The sequence below is a fragment of the Accipiter gentilis genome, chromosome 1, assembly GCF_929443795.1.
Source record: "Accipiter gentilis chromosome 1, bAccGen1.1, whole genome shotgun sequence".
NCBI lineage: Eukaryota > Metazoa > Chordata > Aves > Accipitriformes > Accipitridae > Astur > Astur gentilis.
Genome location: NC_064880.1, coordinates 9,423,245 through 9,444,289, shown reverse-complemented (window position 1 = coordinate 9,444,289; position 21,045 = coordinate 9,423,245). Strand labels below are relative to the sequence as shown.

The 21,045-nt window shown below is 52.9% G+C and overlaps 1 protein-coding gene across 1 annotated transcript in view; it reads right to left on the bottom strand.

Moving 5' to 3' along the window:
• Positions 1–14,376: 14,376 nt before the first annotated feature.
• EPHA8 (EPH receptor A8) overlaps positions 14,377–21,045 on the bottom strand; it is a 50,646-nt gene continuing 43,977 nt past the window's right edge. Inside the window, exons 13-17 of the mRNA XM_049798266.1 lie at positions 20,448–20,657; positions 17,876–18,025; positions 16,485–16,675; positions 15,927–16,082; positions 14,377–14,491 (exon numbers count right to left, since the gene is read on the bottom strand). Of these exons, the coding sequence (XP_049654223.1) occupies positions 14,377–14,491; positions 15,927–16,082; positions 16,485–16,675; positions 17,876–18,025; positions 20,448–20,657 (822 nt within the window). The remainder of the gene's footprint in view (positions 14,492–15,926; positions 16,083–16,484; positions 16,676–17,875; positions 18,026–20,447; positions 20,658–21,045) is intronic.

The following is a 21,045-nucleotide window of genomic DNA, read 5'->3' as shown; positions in this document are numbered from 1 at the left end:
TTCGGAAGCTGAGGCGCTGAAGTCAGTGCATTTAGACTGCTTTATGGCATCCCAGCTCTTGTCCCATTGATACTCCATTTATTTCAGCAGACTGGCTTATACCTGTCATGCGTCAGAGGTCGTTCCTGCTCTCTCCATCATGTTGCCTCACCTTGGAGTGTGGGCAGAAGAGCATGGAAAACCTGTGCCCTTGGCCAAGGGGCACTGCAGGGGAGCTGGTGTCTATGATCCACCCACATTAATGGTGTCACTACTATTTCTCAAACTGCACCCAAGAAGTCACACCATATGTGGGCAGACAGAAAAATTAGCTCTGGAGCTAATTGCACCATCTTCCTGAACTGCACCTGTTGAAGGTCAACAAGTCTCTGGGTGGGAACAGAGCTGGTGGTGCGTGGCTGTGATTGAGATCCATGTCTAAGAAAGGATGGAGCTTTTCCCAGAGCAAAACAACACTGGAGAGGATGGACTGGACTGTTCCAGCAGGCAAGGAGCAAAAACACACAGCCTGGAAGGTCTGAGCTCCCAGGCCTGTCATGAAATGAGGCTCAGCCAAAGATTTAGGTTGGAAGGGCTCTCTGGAGGTCCACAGTCCAGCCAGCAGCTCTAAGCATGGCTGACTTCAAAGTCAGATCTTGTTGCCCTTGTCCAACTGAGAGCTGAAAATCTTCACAGACGGAGATTTTTGGTCCCCAACACTACTGCCTGGGAAATTTTACACATGCACATGATTAACAGCACAGATGCAATTCAGGGATGCAAAAGGCAGAGGGAAAGTTTTCAGCCACAAAATTATCTAGCCCTTTCCAGATATTCAAGCATTTAATTTTGTGCAAAGTTCTGATGCCTTCGATGCCTCCTGCAGCTGATTGTGGGGAAAGAGGCAACCAAGATCCTGCCGTGTGTAAGCCACGTGTTCATGTGTGCAGGTGGAGCCAGGGAGGAATGGCTGTTCTTGCACAAAGAAAGCTGAGGCAAGTTGGGATGCACAAATTTTTAAAGCTGATGGTATATACCAGCCTCAAGGTTACCTTACAAAAGCATAGAGACAGAGAGAGACAGTTGCACTATGATCTTTGCGGTGTCCCCTTCTCCCTGCCCCACAGAGCAGCTCTGGGGAAGCCTGTTAGCACTTACATTGTCCCAGATAACTGAAAAATTTGAACAGTAGGAATGTCCTTGCTAGGTACAATTAGCTGCCTGAAATAGCCCAGATGAATTCTCAGGAGCCAGGCTTATTTTGCCGGCCTGGTCATTAGGAAAATCATCAAGATCTTGCTGAAGAGAGAACATTTATCAGTCTGTTCAGGCGCCGACCCCGTGCCTCCGGAGCAGGAGCAGAAGCAGAAGCTGTGTCCTTCGTGCAGGAGGTAGCCGGTTGCACACCTTGAACCGTAGCCTCCACACCAGGCAGGGTCCAACCATCTCTTCCCTTAGCAGTGCTGCTCCACATCTGGAAATACCCAGCCCTATCACATCGTGAAAACAACTCTGCGTTTGGCATAGGAAGGACCCATGGCGAATGCCAGCCTAGGAAGAGGGAGAAAGCCAGATGCTGGCAGCAGCAGCAGCGAGAGCAGGCTGCAGGCAGCGGGGCTTGCTCCAGAGTGGTAGGAGGTAGCGGGGGACAACAGCAGGCAGGGACAGGGACAGGAGGGAGGGAGTGGATGGCCGGCAGGCGGGCAGGAGCAGCAGGCAGGAGCAGCAGTAGGCAGCGGGTGGTTAATCAGCCGTCTGCTTCCGTGACTGAGCCCGGCGTTTGCAGCAAAGAGCTCCAGAGAGGAGAAAGCTTCTTGCTCATGAAAGAAACATCAGTGCTAATCGAATCAGGGTCCAGCCCAGCAGCACGCGACAGGCCACGGCAGCTCATTCATATTTCATGCTTTGCTCCACTTCAGCAAGACAAAGGCCAGTGCAAAAGGTGGGGGGAGCCCTGCCCAGCATTGGCAGGACCCCAAGACCATGGAGGGAGGCCAGGGGAGAGGAGAACCAAAGGCTGACCTACACATGGGCTGGGGCAGGGCTGTGGGAGGGTGGCTGGACTCGCCAGCAAGTCAGTGATGTCCCAGGTAAGCTCAAGTCAGCGCTCACCAGCTTTCAGGTTCTGGCCTCTGAAGGTCAGCAAAGCAAGCAGGTTGTATGGGGCTTTGCTCCATCTCATCCATGGCTGCTGGAGGCTTTTCTTGGCCCCTGGTTGTGGGACAGTTGCTCCTCAGTGCTGCTAGTGGCGGGTGGGAGCCCAGGGAAGCCCAAGCTGGTTGTGGCCAGCAAGATGAGAAGGCAGAACTCATGGCAGACAGTGACTAGGGTCTGGTTGTCCCCAAAAGCATCTCTTTAGGGGCTTTACCCTTGTCTGCAAGAGACTCCAAAGACACTATTGCTGTGGGATGGGGGGAGAGGGGTGCAGATCCCATCAGCAGGCTGCACAGAGCTACTGCCAGAGTGGGAGAGGCAGATTGCAGGCAGGTTCCTCAGCCTACAGCAGGAGCTGAACCATGGTTCCTGCTGCAACAGCGAGGGGATGTGAGCAGCTGTGTGGGGTACTTTGCTGCAAAGCTCCCAGCAGGGACAGTGGAGGGAGGCATGCAGGGAAGGGAAGGCTGATGGAGCCTATGATCAAGGCTGATAAGCAGAAGAGATAAAAACAGGATTAAAGACAGGCAAACTGTTAGACAAATGGGCAGGCAGCCATCTCTGCTCCTCTTGGAGTTCTGACAAGAGGGACAGAGGACCAAGACAGGAAACTCCTGTTTTAACTCCAGAGACTTGGCCTTTTACTGGTGCCTATCCCCAGCGTGCCCAGAGCAGTACACCATCTGGTCTGGTAAGCCTGTCACTGGGGAGAGCCTGCTGCCTTGCCCTTCCCTTCCCTTCCCTTCCCTTCCCTTCCCTTCCCTTCCCTTCCCTTCCCTTCCCTTCCCTTCCCTTCCCTTCCCTTCCCTTCCCTTCCCTTCCCTTCCCTTCCCTTCCCTTCCCTTCCCTTCCCTTCCCTTCCCTTCCCTTCCCTTCCCTTCCCTTCCTTTCCCTTCCCTTCCCTTCTCTGTGTCGGGTTTCCACCTCCCAATGGCACTTTCTTCTTTGGCCTTTCACATGGCTCAGGGACCCAGCATGGAGAAGTAACTGGGTTTGGTGGGAATATCACTGGTGCTGGCTCAGAGCAACCTACGGGTGTCTTGCAGGACATTCCATCCACCCCACCACCCTTCCCTCTCTGCTTTGCTTCCACCCCTCCTCTAAGCCATTGGCTTTGTCAGAAACACAAAAAATAACAGCAGTTCAGAGATTCTCATGCAGTTCAGTGGCAGCTGGTGGGTCCTGCTCTCCATGAAGCATAGCTTGGCTGCAAGCCAGTTGTCCTGACCACTCAGGCTGCACTCCAGGAGGGCACAGGCTGCCTGCTGTGGCCAGACTGGTGGTGCAGGCTCCAGGACTAGAGTGCAGGAAGATGCCATTGAAAAATCTGGGGGCCTCTGCACCCCCCTGCAGGCAGCAGACACTGCTGGCTCTCTGGGACTGACTGCACTGCACCCTGCTTTCAGCCAGAAGCCACCTCCTGGACTCCCAAAACTTTCCATCTAAAACTGGTGAAACACTTCAGCACCAAGTATAGAGGTCTGGAAGCATTCTCAGGCAGCTCCCCGCACCTCTGTAGTGCCAGGAGGGTCACTAGCAGGGAAGACACCTGATCCCAAAAGCAGACCTGTCCTACCCCCAGAAGACGTGGAGGCAGGAACGTGGCTAATCCAGGCGCAGGAGTAACCAAGCTGTGCAGCAGCAGAGCAATGCCACCATGGAGGAAGAGTAAAGGAGAGACTGGCAGCAGCAGTAGCTGAGGCTGGGGCTGGTCAGGGATTGCCACAAGGTTGTGGTACCCATCACCCTCCTCCCAGGGCTACAGAGGATGCTAACGTGTTCTGGTCTAATGACCAAAAAGGTGAGACACTGATTGAACCCGACAGTCTCCCATGTCTCCTGCGTGGCTGGGGTCTAAGGCAGCATCCTGCCCCACTCAGCTTGCACAACAATCCACGGGCAGCAGGTCCCACAGTGGGACCTGTGCACAGGGAGGATTCCGGATCCTGGGACCACACATAGCCTATGGCAGCAAGAAGCTCACTTGAGGGCAAACCCAGCCTCCTGGAGGTGACCTAGGGCAAGACGTACCTGTCTTGGCCCCCACAAGTTACAGGTTTGCATCCCCGCCTCTACCCACAAGGGAAGATACTGAAACTGCAACAGGGAAAAGAAAGGTTTGGGGCAAACAAGCAAAAATGCTAGCAATTTCCTGCATTGCACTTCCAGATGGAGCCTTGCCTACCTCCTCCTACTGTCAAGTCCGTAAACTCATGATATGTCTGACTGGATCTGCTCTCTGGTCCTACACTCCAGCTCCCAGCACCTACACAAAAACACGGGCTCAGCGAGAGGCAGCCACTTGGCATAAGCAAGAGCTGTGGGCAGTCATCACAAATGCCTCCCATGGACATTGAACATCCATAAAAAACTGGGGGAATCTCACCCCAGCTCTAATGCTGACCCTTGAAACCTGACTGGTACCAGGTGCCAACCCTGTGTACTTCAAGTGGCATGTGCAGTTGAGTCCCTTTCATCAACTACTCTTAAATTCCCCAACTTGCAGTGCACTGGGATTTTAGAGAGGCTTGAAAAGTAAATGTGAATATAGACATAGTAGTAGGCTTGGGAAATTGAGTGAGAACGAGAGGATGCAGGCCATTGGAGAGATGCAGCTGGCACAGACCCACTCATCTTCCCAGGGGTGTTTCACCAGGCTGGTGGAGAACTGGGGGCAAACCAGGCATGGCTCGTCCTTGAGCCGCTTCATTTCACCACTAACAGCTTGCTCATCACTCCCAGCCCTTCTCTTACAATTATAGGCTGATTGAATAAAGTTTTTGACGGGCTGCACCAGAACCCTGATTCGGAGTGGGACCAGCAGCCTGGGGATGCTCAACAAGAGCAGGGTGGGCAAGGAGGGCTCTGCCCCGAGGGTAGGACTGAGTCCCCATGCCAAAAGAGTGGTGTCAGGGGCTTGGCTGCTGAAGTGAGGATGTGTAAAACCTGAGGAAGAGATTTTGTCAGTGGTGGGAGCAGTCCTGGGAGAGCATCAAATTGAAGGCGCTGCTTTGCAAGGGCAGAGAGTCGTCAGCCGCGGCTGTCAGCACCGACACTTGAGAGCTTATCAAAGCACAGGGAGTTCCCTGCAGCCCACCATGAGCATTGCTCAGCCCAGCCACGTCCATCTGTCTATCCTGTCCTCCCGGAGGTGGGCGTCTCTGACAGGCACTCTGCAGAGAGAAAACAAAGCTCAAGCTCTCCCAGCTCAGTGCCCCTCCTGGCACCCCGGCTTGCGTGTGCAGGGAATTTCAAAGAGGCTGTGACTCTCTGCTCTTCCTGGGAAGGAGCCCTGTGTTGCCACCCTCTTGCAGACAACACATCGTCCCCATCACAGCTGTCCTCCTTGGGCACTGCCTTGTTCAAAGGACATAGGCAGGGAGGTGAAACCCGGTGTAACACATGGTTATGGGCACCATGAGGTCCCCTCACCAGCAAGGATGCTTCACCATGCTGCCAGCTACCCTCAGAAGGCAGCAGGACCGACCATGGGGGGGCCTGGGAAGGAGGTGAAGGAGAGATGGTGGGATGATTTCAGGGAGCAGCTGAAGACAGTGTCAGGAGAGCAGGGGACAAGGGTAAAGTATGGAAAACCAGAGCACATGAGCTACAAGTAGTCTCGGGGGCACTTTCCTTCAGGACAGTGTCTCAAGGCTCATTGCAAGCTTGAAGCAAAGCTTTGCCTACAGGGAGCTGTCACACGTCCCTCTTTCGTGCCTTCTCCTGGACATATGTAGACGCAAGCTGAGGCTGCCACCGTCTTGTCTGCGGGGGCACTGCTATGTCGCATGCTCTTTCTCTGGCTGTCATCTATTTCCATAAAGCCTGTAGCAACACAAGTTCCTCTGTGCTTGCTGTCCTCTGTCACGTTTTGCTGAAAACCACTACTGCTCCAGGAGGGGGAGAGACATGCAGGACAGGTACAGGCTGTGGGGGGATGCTGCCTACAACTTCATTGCCCAGCCCTTGCTCATAAAAAAAGGTGAAAGTCCTGGAAATGTCTTGGAAAGCTGTATCATAACATTTTAGTGCTTTATGTACAGTATTTATTGATAAGATCTGCTGCTTAGAGATATTTCACTGCCTGGAAATTCACAGGATCCAGCAGGGCTGGTGAAAGGGACCTCTGGGTTGTCCTGTCCAGCATGATGTTCACAGTGGGGCTGTCAGCTGCAACAGATCAGGTTGTCCCATAGCACCATGTTCCCCTCAGGCCCCTCCAGGGACATGGCGTGTCCTTGCTGTGCATGGCTGGGGTCCTGCCAGCCTCTCCTTATCACAGACCCTTCTGCTGCCTTCCCCCACAGCAGCACCAGCCACGGGGGCTCTCTGAACAAGGTAATGCCAGGCTACTGCAAACAAAGATATCTGGTGGCACCTGCACAGACATGGTGTGGGCAAAGGACCCATGGACTGGAGGAGTGAGATCTGACTTTCTGGCTCAGGCTTGGGAGCAGGACTCTGAAAGAACAAGGGAAACTGAGGCAGGGAACAGCACTAAGGAGGGTAACACCTCAGGCTGGATGTCTCTTATCCCAGCAAAGCCTGAGAGAGGTTGTGCTGGGAACCACAAGCCATGTCTGTGCCTATTCCCTTAAGTACCATAGTGTTGATAAAGAAGTGAACTGAAGTCAAAGCACTTGGAAAAGTGAGGATGCAGGGAAGAAGGTCAGGTATCGATAGGAGCAAGTAATGGGATTTTTTGCATGGTGAGAACATGCACAGAAATATGCCCATGGCCAGAGAAGGGGCCAGGCACCAGCAAGTCCCATCCTGTTTTCATCTCTCTGAGCAGAGAAGCCAAAGATTTTGCTAGAACTTTTTTACCCTTTGCAAAGCTTATACTCAATAAACCATTGCCTCTAGTTATGAAAAGCCCTTTTCCACACCAGGCATGGCTTGTCCTGGCCTCTTATTTCAGCTCCTGCCCTACTCAGACCTACCTTGCCTCTCCTGCCTCAGCTCTTCCCATGACTCTCAGCCACATCTTAGTTCACCCAAATCTGTCTTAGTCACCCTCCTTTTCCCACCACCCACCCCTCCATTTTCTCTTGAAGAGAGTCATCGCTTGCACAAGACACTGCTGTACAATACTAATGCCTCTCAGCAGGGCTCGGCAGTGCAAAAGCATCGATGGAGCCAGCGGGACTCATCTCTCCTCTGGAGCATCTGGAGTCAAGGAGGCTGTTGCTTTGCTCCCTAGACCCTGCAGAGCCAAGAGATTTCCAGCTCCCCAGGTTCATTCCTCCCCACACCCCAGCAGAGAGTCACATCAAAGAGCACAGCCTTTTGTTTAGGCCCTGTTTGAAGTTTGCTGCTAATTTTTGGTATGCATGGAGCAGTGTTTGGCTCGTGCTCATTCCTGGAATAAATGCTTGTTGCATTGCTCTTAAATGATTGGAGACCTCCAATTTTAATCTTTTATTCATAATCTTCTTCCAGCTCAGACACAGAAAAAACCATGTAAATTCAAAACCTGCGAGAATTGAAAATTTCATAAGTGCTGCTGACCCTTCACTGGCAGCTCTGAATGTGAGAGAAATAAAAGAATTGTAATGAGGAACCTCATCTTTTGATAACAGGTTTAGAGGAGCCCAGCATTAAATCGGGTTTCATCCCTTCCTGCTGTGTGTCTGTGCAGGACAGGGCTAGTCCCACTGGGCAAGGAGGTCTAGACCTGCTGCTCCTGCCTCTTTATCACCTCCTGCATCTCCATCTCCTCTCCTCTGCACTGAGAGGTGTAAGCTCACCCGGTGCCTTTGGAACATGTCCTGCCCATGTTGCAGCACACACCAGTCCCCAAGCTCATGCCCCATCACAGCACCAAAGCATGTCCACCCAGACTGCCTCAGTCACCCCACACTTTCTCAGCTCCCATCCAGGCACAAAGACCACTGCTCAGCATCATCTGCACCACATACCCTCACCTCTCTTCCTTGATACACCGAGTTAATCTGCACCCTTCTCTGTGTTTGGGAAGGACATGTTATCTGCTGTTATCTGCTCAATGACACCCAACCCACACTCTCCATCCCACTGCCTGCTCCCTACAAGGATCACTTTTCAGGACAACTTTGTGAGGGGAAGATGGGAAGGCGGGGAGGAAATGAAACATACAATAAGTAATAAGAAATCTCTGAGTGAAAGACTCTGGGGTCAGGAAGACATCAGTGAGTGCCTGGGAACAATTTAACCTTCTTTCAGCATCAGCAAAATGAAAATCTCTAACATGCCATGGCTGGGAGCGTAGATCAACAAGTTTCAATGCCTTTACCCTTTTCACAAGTTTCCTGTGTGGTGTGCAACCCCTTAGTCTTTTTTAACTCAGTAAAAAAATTCTTGCTTTTTTTTTTTTTTTTGCTTCCAACAATAAGCAGCACAGTATGTAGGGGAAGTGTTGCCAGCTTTGCATGCAGAAATCTTTCTGGTGCTTGCAGGTGGTCTGCAATTCCCTTCCGGAAGGACCAGCATAAGCAGGAGATGCAGCAACTGTGCACTGGGATTTCCCAAGACACAACTGCCAGGAGTTTTCATCCAGGAAATTTGAAAGGCTTTGTTGTTTGTCTGGATGTCATGGATTTTTGACAGCCTGCTCAGAAGAGCAGGTGTAATTGTGCCTGGGTTGCTGGATGAGGGACCCATAAACTGCTGAGGGTGCAGATAGCTGAGGATCCTGCTCACAGGTGCTGCGCAGCAAAACCACACATCCCAGGCTATGTGGGTGGTGGTGGAGTGGGTCACAGGTCCCTGAGGAGCTGGGCTGTGTGTGTCTGGGCAACCCCTGGTACTCCCCTCTAAGTGAGATGCTTCGGGTTGCATCCTGTGGACCTGTGGGACCACCCTGGGTGCAGGGGTGGGGTACATGTCATGTAACTGGAGCTTAAGTCAAGCTGATCAGTCCAGGTTCCCTTTTACACCCAATGGAGAGAGGAAGGCACCTTCAGAAGGCAGGTGATAAAGTGCCATTTGTTTCCTCCTTTTCCCACTCAGCACAGCCCGTGACTGCTTGGAAGGAGACCTCCTAATCCAAGAGACCTGCATTTCTGCTCTGAAGCCTGTCCCATGTTTCCAGTCTCTGCGGCAGAAGTCAATCCTGGCTCATCCTTCCCCAAGCCCAGCTCACTCGAGGTGGGGAGACCCTGGCCTGATCACAGAGCAGGCACTTCTGTCATCCTGGGATGAACTGTGCTGCTATCTCACTCCTTGATGGTGGTTTCCAAGACATGACCTATGGGATACTTCAAAACCCATGCAGAACTTAACCCATAACCCTTCCAAGGGTTAAAACAGCAGCTGTGGGTGATAATTCTATCTTACATCAGATTATCCTGAGTAATTTGCTTGGACATGATGCTAAACGACTGTGCTAAAAGCAGAGAGAAAGTGGTTTGGGAATACAGCCTTCCTTGGCAGACTAAGCTCGTATGTGATCAGACAGGAATCATATCAGTAAATACGAAGCAGAGTTCACCATCTGTTAACACCATCCATGGAGTGCATCTGACCCCTGCAAACCTGCATAAAGTTGGCACAAAGTGAGCGTGGGTGCAGAGCTAAGACGGTGGCTCCATGCAGGGCTCTGCAGGTGCTCTGCAAGTCCAGACTGCCACCTCCAGGCACACAAAGCTTGCAGAGCCTCGCCTGCTAATGACACAGAAAACTTTGGCCTGGACAGCTGTAAATGAAATGCTTTGGAGATGACTTATTGGTAGCTTGGAGTAATATTGGGTGTGGCCAGAAAAGAAAAGCTGTTTTACTAGGGAAAGACCAGCTTCCAACAGTGCAAGTTGGCATAAAAGTCTCTTGGGGGGCGTTTAAGAAGGTGTGAAAATCCTGAAGGCTATTTTGATACATGAAGGGGTTTACTTGCTGTCATACATAAGCCAGAGTTTCCATCACCTCTCCTCAGATGGGAGAGTTTACCTCTTGACCAGCTCCTTCGCCCGGACGCGTTCCCTAAGTCCTCTCCACAAGGGGTTTGCTGCTGAGCAGGTTCCTTTCTCAGCCATGAGGATGCCTGGGTGTCAGCCCCGTCCCCAGCCTGGCTGGACCAGACACCCACTGCCTGCAGTGGGGCTCAGCTTTGGGAACACGGAGCAGCGCATGAGGTCTGGAAATGTGGCTCTGTGTCCTGGAGAGGAGCCCTTGATGACTGGCCCTTGCCAGGACTGCAATTTCATGGCATTTTCTTCCAGAAGGGGAAGAAATGATGTGTTAAAAATGACACAACCATGCCTCGTTTTCCTAGAGGTTGTGAGTGGGGTGATGCCCTGGGCATGGTCCTCTCAGTCTTTCACAAAGTGATGCTGTAGTAGCTGTGGAGCAGCTCTGAATACAGGCCCCTACCCACACACACACCCTGCCTGTCCCTGGGGGAAGAAGCCAGGCACCAGCATCATCCATCCTTCCATGGATCAAATGTTTGCTTTGGGACTGAGAAATGTAAGAAGTCTTTATACATTTTGCACAATGTGGATACTGGCTTTATTCATAAGTGAAATAAATCAGTGGAATATGGGTCCTCGGTGAACACTGACACGTCCCAGCATTCCCAGGCTGTCCCACTGTGCCCAGTGCCAGCAGTTATGGTATGTGAGGTGTGACATGGGTGCTGTCCCTGCCTGCATGATGGAGCGAGGGTCTGAGCAGAACGCGCACAGTTGTGTGCGCTGCACATGCATATGGAGGAGCAGGATGAAGTGACCTTCAGAGGTCCCTTCCAACCACAGTTCTTGAAGTCTTTGGCAGATAAAGGCTCCAGCAAACTAGAAAGGTGGAATATGATGCCTAAGGATATGTTTGGGAGGTGATGGGGAAAGGAGGAGAGTCTGGAACAGGACAGGTTGGGAGCAACAGGAGAAGCAGCAGGCATTCTGCAGTCATGTGTGGGCGGTAGTGATGGGAAATGCAAATACCAAAATGGGGTACGTAGGGAGGAATGAAGAGCGCAGGGCTTGTGAGCTCAGCTCTGGAGCAGCTTGCCCAGCCTGGGGACCAGTGCTTCTGGAAAGGGGGCACTGAAGAGAACAGTGAAAGGGCTGACTGGGAGGAAGGAGGCTCTGGATGGGTCTGGCGGGATAACTTGATAGCATGTAGACAGCTGGTGCAAGGAGGGTGGGGCACCTGAGGGGAGAGGGCTGCACAGCATCGTGGTGGAGCCAGGCTGGCCTTTCCCCACAGCAGGGATGTGGAGTAGGGCTGTCCTGCCTGGGGATGGGCGTCTCCAACCCTGAAGGGCTGCAAAGGCTGGGGGCACGCGAGCAGGTGCTAACACGGATAAAGCCAATGCCACCCTGTGCTGTGGTGCCCTTTTGGTTTTATATGGCAAGAAAAATATGCTTCTTTCCTGCAAATGCTGGTGTTGTCTTTGTCCCTGCAATACATGCTGGTAAATCCTTCACTGGAGGGCAGCTGGAACCACAGCTAAACAGCTACAAGAAGGGTTTTGTAAGCCTACTTACAAGACACTTCAGCTCAGGCTTCAGGGGATGAGAGTCGAGGTTTTACTGGGGGTTTGTTTTGCTTTTTTTAAAAATTCCTCTATTTCCAGGAGGGCGTAAGCCTGGTTTGGGGAAAACATGCAAGAGACCCCTGAGGTTCAGAGGAGCTTCTGCAGGCAAGACATCCTGTCCTTGCATGATCTTCTGCAAGAGATGCTCCTACGTAGCAATGACTTGGTAGTTTTGGGGATGCTTCTCCCAGCCCACAGTACAGCGACCCCCCCCCCCCCCCCCAGGAAGCCTACAAATGATCAGCCTCTTGGCCCTTGCCTGCACCTGTGGGCCCATCTCACAGATGCTCCAGCTCCCCAGGGAAGCATCCTTCATGTGTGGGAGGCTTTCTGGAGCAAAGGAAGGTGGTGGCTAGCTGGGCATCCCAGTGCTGGCCCCCCTGTGCCTCTGAAGCAGCTGTGGAGGGCCCCATGCTCTCTGCAAGTGGTGAAGCAGGTCTGTGCAGCACAGCAACAACAACAGGCAAGGAGATGGCCCATGGGAAGAAGGAGTTTTATTGTCCACGAGGAGGTGTACACTCTGAACATAAAAGGCAAACCCTGCCTTGCCATTCCCACAGCTGGCAGCAGCCCAATGACCCCACGCTGCAGGATCTGACCCATGAACCACCTGGAAAGGGGCCATCTGGCAGGTCCCAATCTCAGATCCTGCAGCCCATGTTACCAGGGTTGCCCAGCAAACCCCAAGGACACAAGCCTGTGGCAGTGAACTGACCTCTGCTCTCCCCAGTTTGTCCATGTCGGACTCACCCTCTGGGGCGTCCCAAATGTTGGGAAGAGAGGACATGGCCAGCACCCACCATCCTGTGCTGCAGGGCTTGGACTGACCTCCGTCATGATGATGACTGCAGGGTAGGTGTGTGACAGGTCTGAGTGTGGGATACAGGGTGCAATACAAATTAAACAACACATTGCATCTATCCCCCATTACAAAGAACTTCCATAGGAAGAAGTAAAGTGCCCGCCACAGTCAGAGAATCCATCAGGACGTAAGTGCCCTGGATGGAAATCTAAGCCAGCCTCAGAAAGGCCAGTTTAGCCAGATTATTGCAGCTGAGAAATGGCTTCATCCCTCCCCCCACCCTCCCTTGTGCCCAGACAGAAGTGGGAGGAACAGACCTCAGGCCAGATCCTACCAGTACCTGCATTTGAGTGATGCTGGATTTAACTGTGCCAGTGCTAAGGACAGGATGCTGTGGGCCAGGCTGGTCCCTGGCAGTCAGCGTGGCTCCCCTCCAGCACTTCTCCAGCTGCACCCCTCCCCAGCCACGCTCCCAGCAGATTTTTTTTTGCAGTGAGTTCAGCCCCATGACCAAGGCTTCTGTGCTTTGAGACCATTTTTGTGTACTTAACATTGTATTTCAGTAAAACAGTTCCAAAACCCATAGAAAATTGTATTTACACCCAAGACAAACCTTCCCAGCCCACAGCCTGCGCCCCTCCCAGGCACATCTGCATCTCTGCAGCCAGCTCAGCCTCTCAGACCAGCTCCACAAGTCTTTGAAGGACACTGCTCCACACCAGGCAAGCTTGCCAGAAGAGGTGCTCTTGTGGAGGAGAGGAGAGCTGTGAAGGAAAGGCCAACCTCCCAGTCACCAAGCTCATCAGCTGGGTAGTGCTGAAGATCCTCTTTGCCCAGAGCCCCTGTCCCCAGCCAGAGGACTGTGTGGTTGCAGCTGGAAGTGTTGCTCAGGACTCCTCCTCTGCAGATGACATGGCAGCCCTGGGTACAGGCAGATAGCGTGGTAATGGGACAGCTTGTGGGTTTCTCTAGGGCAATGAAGGGTTTGGCAGAAGTGTCTCTATCCCTCCATCATGTGAGATGGGAGCAAACTCTCCCACTTCTCTCTGCTCTGGTATGGCTTTGGGGGAGGCCAGGATGGTTGTTCTGCTGGGAGAGAAACCTGAGCTTGTGGCCCTCAAAAATGTGCCTGGGCTGCCCTGGGCTGCCTGTGCTGGATCCGGAGAGGAGCAGTGCTGGTGGGTTCAAGAGGTGGAGAGCCTTCTACAGCACCCTGGGACATCTTGAGGCTCCAGATAGCAGACCCTGGCCAACTCTCCTTCATGGTGGGGAAGTCTCCTCTGCAGGTAGAGCCAGCTGTTACTGGCACTACTACCTTGTACTCTGTCCCCTGCCCTCCTGGGCTTGGTAGAGGTGGACCGTGAAGTCACCTGCAGGCTGGTGCAGTTCAGGAGGTCCAAGCTGGAGTACACTGGAACTGGAAGGTACCGGCAGCAGGGTTGTCTCTGCTGTGTGGCAGCCTGTGGAGTCCTCCTCAGTTCAGAGATCCAACAAACTCCCCAGCTGCCAGACCCATGGGAGCTGTGTGCCATGGCAAGCCAAGTCCCACTGCTCCTGGTATTGCTGTTGCGTCTGATACCCCTCCATCTGCAGGTGCAGCTGGGGCCATCCGCTGTGTGAAGGGGTTACCACCTGTCCTGGATAGTTGTGTGAGGACCCCCAGTCCCACGGGGACACAGTAGAGGATGGAGAGAGGCATGACATGTCCCTAGCCCGCTTGGAAGGCTGCTCCCCCCTTCAGATGGGGGAAGGAGGCAGCAGGACCATCGAGGTATCTGGGAAGTCATATTTCCACTGATGCTGAAATCAAAGACATGCTGGTGGGGCTCCAGGTCCTGGTCTGGTGCCCCTTTTCCTGCTCACTACCCTGCTGCCCCTTTGCCAGGGTAAGTGTTAAGGAATGACCAATGTGGGTCTGCAAAGCTGATGATCAGAGATGCCTCCTGGGGCCATTTGTGTTCAGCAGCTGGGATCTCATGGCCTGGATACTGCTCAAGATCTTCTTCTGGTGACCCATCATGGTGATGCCCAGACTCCGAATGTCCCTGGAGAACAAAGACACTCTTGGACACCCCATGGGCTGGACCTGTGCCGGGCCCCAGAGACACTGCTTCTCCCTGTGTGCTCATCCCATGGACCAGCCTAGCATCCCATGCCTGGCTCCTCTCCACTTGCCCATCAGCACAAGTCTGCTGCTGCTGAGGGTCCATGGGCATCCTCCCAGGGACAGAGAGGCTGCCATTCCCTCGGGCACATCTTCCTGACAGGGCTGCTGTGACAGCCCCGGGGGGAGCAGGAGGGGGATCACTCCTGACAGGCTAGTAGATGACAAGATTGATGCTCTGAAATTGGATTCAGTTTTAGAAAGTTGCCCACAGATAACCCAGTCAGAAAGACAGATGGATGATGAGCCTTGCCCACTCAAAAGCTTCCCTGATGTGCATGAGAGACAAGGATCGGTATCAGCTCAATCCCATAGCAAAGGACCCAAGTGCAGCCCCTGATCAATGCACATGACAGCCCTCTGCCTGCGTCTCTCCATCTTTCCTTTCACTGGCTCCTTCGCTACCTGCCACACCTCGACCAAGGTGTGCACTCTCACATCCTTCCTGAGTCACAGAACTACCATCTGGCACCTCCACACCTTTTGACAGGCAACAAGTCTCCTCAGGGGCAGGAGTGGTTGTTGCCATCCCTGGCGCTAATGCTAACACCAAAGGATGGGGAATGTAAGCCCAGGGTAGGAGCAGATATAGTTGCCATCTCTTCTGGTACCACTTGGAGCATCAGCCACCTCGGAGACCCCCTAGACAGGTGGCAGAGCAAGCTCCTTACAGCAGGAGGAGGTTAGGTGGTGGGACACACCTTCCCCAGCTCTCTTTACTTAACGCATCCTTGGTCACTTGGCTGTGACCTTCCACTCACACCAAGGCCCTGGGTGATGCCTCCCTGCCTAGTTGCACTGAGCAGGGAGCCAGTCCAGTGCACTGGGATCTGAAAAAACTCTGATGTGCACCCCAGATCCGTTTGTTTCCCAATGATCCCAGAGAAACTGTGCAGTATGGTGCAACTGTGCTCGGTTGCAGACATGACTTTTGCAGGGGAAACAAAAGTGAAAAGTCCAAGGAGACAGAAACCTCATATCTGACCCTGCTTTGATCAGGAGGTTGGGCTATATGACCTCCTGAAGCACCTTACAACCCAAATTACCTATGAACCTATGATGATGTTGGAGACCCACCACAGAGCACCAGAAGTGACTTGAAACTCATATCCTCTCAGTACAACTCCCACACCTTTTCTCAAAGGTCAGCACAGCCTTGGACATTGTCCCAGGTCTCAGCACCGTTTCCTTAGGGGTGTGTCTCTGGCATCAGGGAGCAACTAAATCGAGCAAGCCAAGGCAGAACAGTCACTATTTGCGGCTAGTGGGATGGTGCCGGGCAACCCAACCAATGCTGTTTGTTCTCTGGTACTCACTCAACATTCATGCGCATCACCATGCCCAGGGAGGAGTACCCTGCCATGGCAAAGTTGTCGCGGTAGTGCCCCAGCCGGATGGAGTCCAGCCAGTCCTCCACTGTCAGACAGCTGGCCAGGTCAAGAAGACCCCTGTCAAAGGGTGTTTGGGTGAACCTGGGAGCAGGACAGAAGGGGTTAGACCAGGAGATGTTGGTCTTAGGTGGCCAGGCTATGAGGTCCACCTCAAAAAGCCTGTGACCCTGCAGGTGAGGGCAGGACAGAGAGAGCCCGCGCAGGCTGGTAAAGACAAGCATGCCGCTGCATAGGCACTGCTGCATGTACTTGACCAGACCCTGGTGTGCGGATGCCATGGTGGGAGCAAGGCAGTGACATGCAGGATGCTTCCCACTGTCCACCACAACCTGTGCCCGTGGGCCCTGTGCATGTCCATGGCCACAGGGGAAGCCACTGCTGCTAGAGCTGGACAGAAATATCCCTTATTTGCTGCAACCCACATGTTCTGCCCAGCATCAGCTGTCAACCCCTGCTCATTGTGATGGCTCAGGGAGCCCTTACCGGTTCACGGTAGCTGTGCACTTCAAGTTGTCAGGGTTGCGGATCAGCTTGTCCAGGATGCCGACAATCTGGGAGAAGCGTGGCCTCTCACTCCGGTCCTTCTGCCAGCAATCTAGCATGAGCTGGTGCAGGGCTGTGGGGCAGCCCATGGGGGCAGGCAGGCGGTAGCCTTCCTCCACCGAGTTAATGACCTGGAAGGAAGCCACACGCCGAAGTGTAGCTGCACCCTCACCCCAACTCCCAGCACCCCAGACGGCGGCACACAGGGAAAATCCCTGCTGTGTGAGTGGCTGGGGCCATCAGATGTGGAAGCAGGGGGGTTGTACACAAGATTCATGCTAAACGACAACTGAATTGCCAGCAAGCTATGCGCAGTCTCTGTGGAGAGCTGGAAGCAGGCTGGATGCCATACACATACAAGAAATCACTGCTATGACAGCGGATTTATTACAGGGTCTAACAGGCCTAAAATATTGCAGCTTCCCTCCAGCTGACAAGCCATGAAAGCTGCACTCGCACTCAGTTGTTCTACAACTAGGGCTTGCCACCGCTTAGCAAGGCTGGAGGAAACCCTGCTTGAAGGAACTGTGCGGAGGAGGTAGTGTAAGCCACTGCATCCATACCCTGTTGTCACCAAAGCCACTTTCTAAAATAATAAAAACACTAGGGAGAGAGGGGACTGTCAGGACTCCCAGAGCAGGGAGAAGGCAGATAGGTTTATAATCCCCATAGGTAAAAAAAAGGAGTCCTGTGGTTCTGCAGAGTCAAAATACTCATTTTGTTGCCTCCTTTTGTAAATTTTGCTCCCAGGCTGTAGTCAGGAACATAACCTACATTTTCCTACAGTTTTCATGCTACTCTTGTGGTAAGAGTGGCTCCACACAACTCTGACAAGCCCAAAGCCTACTGTCAGTTGGTGCAAGCCTGGGGCTCTCAGCAGCCTCACATGGGCAGTGGAAGGGATAGACCCCTAGTACTGGGTGCAGGAGGGACTGGCAGGCTAATGCAGTGGGGCTGCAGTGATCCTAGGGAAGCCCTGATCCCTTCCATGGAATGGGAAAGGTGTCACAACACCTGCTGAAGCTCTCCAGCCAGCAGAAAGGCTTGTACAGAGCAGCAGGCAGGGATGGGGAGACCCACAGTGCACACACAGCCAGGCACAGCAAGGAGCCAAGGTGCTGCAAAGGGAAAGGCTGCGTGCTGCAACGATGGGCAACACACTGATGTCCCCAGCGAGGGGACAAGCACACTGTGCACATCCCTGCAGGGGTGTGAGAAGAGGGAAGGGCTGCTCTTTGGGTCCTCTTTTCCCAGCCCCCTCTGCTAGGCTGGCTTGGGTAAGGGCAGGAGGAGAGGCAGGCTTGCCACCATGCCACCCCACATCTACTCACATCCCGGTTGGTCATGTTCCAGTATGGGCGCTCGCCGTAGGCCAGCACCTCCCACATGACGATGCCGTAGCTCCACACATCGCTGGCTGAGGAGAACTTGCGGTATGCGATGGCCTCCGGAGCCGTCCAGCGAATGGGGATCTTCCCCCCCTGAAAAAGTGAGCAACAGTGGAGGCTCAGACCGTGCAGTGCTCAGGCATCCCTACCTCTCTGCAGCTGGGACAGCAGGTTAGACAAGCAATATGCTGGGATGGCATCTTCTGGAAAGGACTGAGGAGGCAATCTGACCTAGGTAAGCCTAGAGGTTTACCTGAAGGATGACTTCAAGGTATTTCCAGTATAGCAAGGACAAAGCTGTGGTGTTTTACAAGGTCTTCTTCATGCACAATTCTGGCCCTCAGTGTTCAAGAGGGAGGACTTCAACATGATGAAGTGGGGCCAAGGGCTACCAAAGCACAAAAGCATGGAGCTGAGCCTGGGCCCAGGTAGAGAGCCTGACTCGAGCAGACAAAGAGAGCAATGGCATGTGCTCCCTGTCCATTACTGCTTTGGCAGGCAAGCACTGAAGAGCAAGACTTGTTGAATTAAAGGACCATGCTGACAAAAATCAGCAATATATGTGCTAAGAATACAATTAAGCTAGAAATGTGGTTGCCCACCATCTGAAGAGGAAAGTTGTGTTGTAGGGAACATCGAGTGGGTTTCCTGGAGTAGCTGAGGCAGGCATGATGTGCCTGGGAACATCTTTCAGGTATTCCTGTCTAGGGAAAGTTGCCTCCACCCAACTGAGTCCTGCCTGCTCTGGCTCACTCCTTGATGGGGACTGAAGATGAATGATGCATCCTTTGGGACAGTCCCCTCCTGAGCAGGTCGAGGACAACAGAATAGGAACACAGAACACCATCTTATCACAAGTTTCTGAACAAGAAAACATCCACATTTTCAATATATCCTGACTGAGACCTTGCCAGAGATCTTGTGCTCCTGATCCTGTCACTGCATCCTTGTGGTTCAACTATATCCAGACTATGCACCTAGTCTTGCTCCAGAGCAACCGTATCTGGTGGGTCTCACTGTGCCAAGATGCCTCAAAGCCTCTGCTTGTAACATTTCCAGTCACTACTCCACCCTCTAGTGACCTCCCTGCTTGCATTCATACCAGGGACATGAGATAGTGTCTCTAGAAACTGGGCAGGATTGGAAAGGATCAGCAGGTAGGTCAATACATGAGCTCTGGTCACTCAGGTCACCTCCCTGACACAGTGTGGTCACTGACATACTGTCTCTGGAAACTTGTTCACAAAGATTAAAAGCACTGGGGGAAAGCTCAGAGACTGGCTTGGTGGGAGGAAGGCCAGGCTATGTGTGTGTCTGTAGGTCACAGAGAAGGAGATGGGCTGCTCTGACTCCAGGAAGCCCTAGCTGATCTTGGGCCCCTTCTTACCCTTCCTCTGAGAGTCCCAAAGCCAAGATGCAGAAGATGCTGTATTTGAACCAAGCAGCAGGAACCTTCCCCAAAACTAAAGGATTTGGAATATCAGGTTATTTCTTGAGATACCAAAGGGAGCAGCTGAACACAAAAACACACACAGGACATATTCTGGCTCAATCCTCCACTTGGCTGAAGCCAAGCCAAGAGCATGATGGCCATGTTCTCCAGGCTGGGCCATTGTGCATTCATCCCTCAGAGCTGCAACTGCTTTGGGCTATACTCTGCATTGCCGTCAGCTACCCCAAAGTAACCTGAGCCTCTTTCTGCTTGTCTAGTCTGGGTCCTTCTGAAAAATGATGCTTAGACTCCTCAGCTGCAGCTCCAAACTGGCCTCCATCAGGAAATGCCTATCCACCACATTTTCCCAGTCAGAGGTGTGCCTGGGGAGCACACTAAATCCTTTCATGGCCAGAGAAGAGCAAAAAAGAGCACATTCCCTCAATGTATTTAATTTTGGCTCTGATGACCTCCAGTGGAGGAGCACATCAAGCTCCAGAGCTGTCAGGTTGGCCAGAAATATCTTAAAATGCCTTCACAGACAAAAGTGTCCTATATTAAAACAAAATCACCTAGGTTGCAAAGCCAATTCCCACCCTTTCCACACCCCAGAATGAGGCAGAGTCACATGGAAAAACTGGTGTGTGGCCACATGACTGAAGAGCGTACCATAACCCCCACCTACTGACTGATGGCTCTAGGACAACTGAAGGAGTGGAAAGAGCTACAGAGTCTAGGGAAGCACTCCAACGGGGACATGGGAGTGTCCCTGTGCAGGGGGCCACACATGCCCTTGGGAGCTGTTGGCTGGGGAGGTTTGATCAGCTCCCTGCTCTCCCACCCTGCTTCTCTGTTCACCATACTCTTCAGTTCTGGGATGTCCCTGTATGAAGGACAATGCTTTAAGGCTCAGAAGCTCTTTGGGTTCATGCTCTTGGTCCAGACATCAGCAGCAAGGTGACTACCTCCATTACTGCCCTGCCTATTTTGACTTGAGAGTATCTAACTTTTCCATCTGTTAGTGGTCTGGGGCAATCACCATTAGTAAGGATAAAAAAGACTGCAACACGAGGAGCCACGCACCGTGGTGGTGTACGCAGCATCAGGGTCATCCTCCAGGATGCGTGAGAGGCCAAAGTCAGACACTTTGCAGACCAAGTTGCTGTTCACCAGAATGTTACGGGCAGCCAGGTCCCGGTGCACGTAGCCGAGGTCAGACAGGTACCTCATGCCTGCTCCGATGCCACGCAACATGCCCACCAGCTGGATGATGGTGAACTGTCCATCATGTTTCTGGAAAGGAAATAACCCAGAGTTCATTTGTGGTTTTCACCAGCATCCTGTTGATGCTGCTCCCATTAAACTAACCCCCTAGTGCCTCTCATCTTTGGCTTAGTACCTCCTCTAACCTCAGTGCCTCTCTCTTGGCCCCCCAGCCTACACCCTGCCCTCCCAGAACCTCTGACATGCCACTCAGGCAGGTGTCCCTGCCTTTGCGGTGCTGCTCCGGGGAGCCGGGCGCGATGCCCAGGAGCTGGTGTCTGCTGGAGAGATGAGAGCCCAGAGCACATGGCTCTCACACAGGGGTTGCAGTGGCCGTGAGGCTGAGAGGCAGGAACCAGCCTCTTCTCCAGTCACTCAGCCCACAGGAATGTGCAATGAATAAAAAATACAAAAGAGC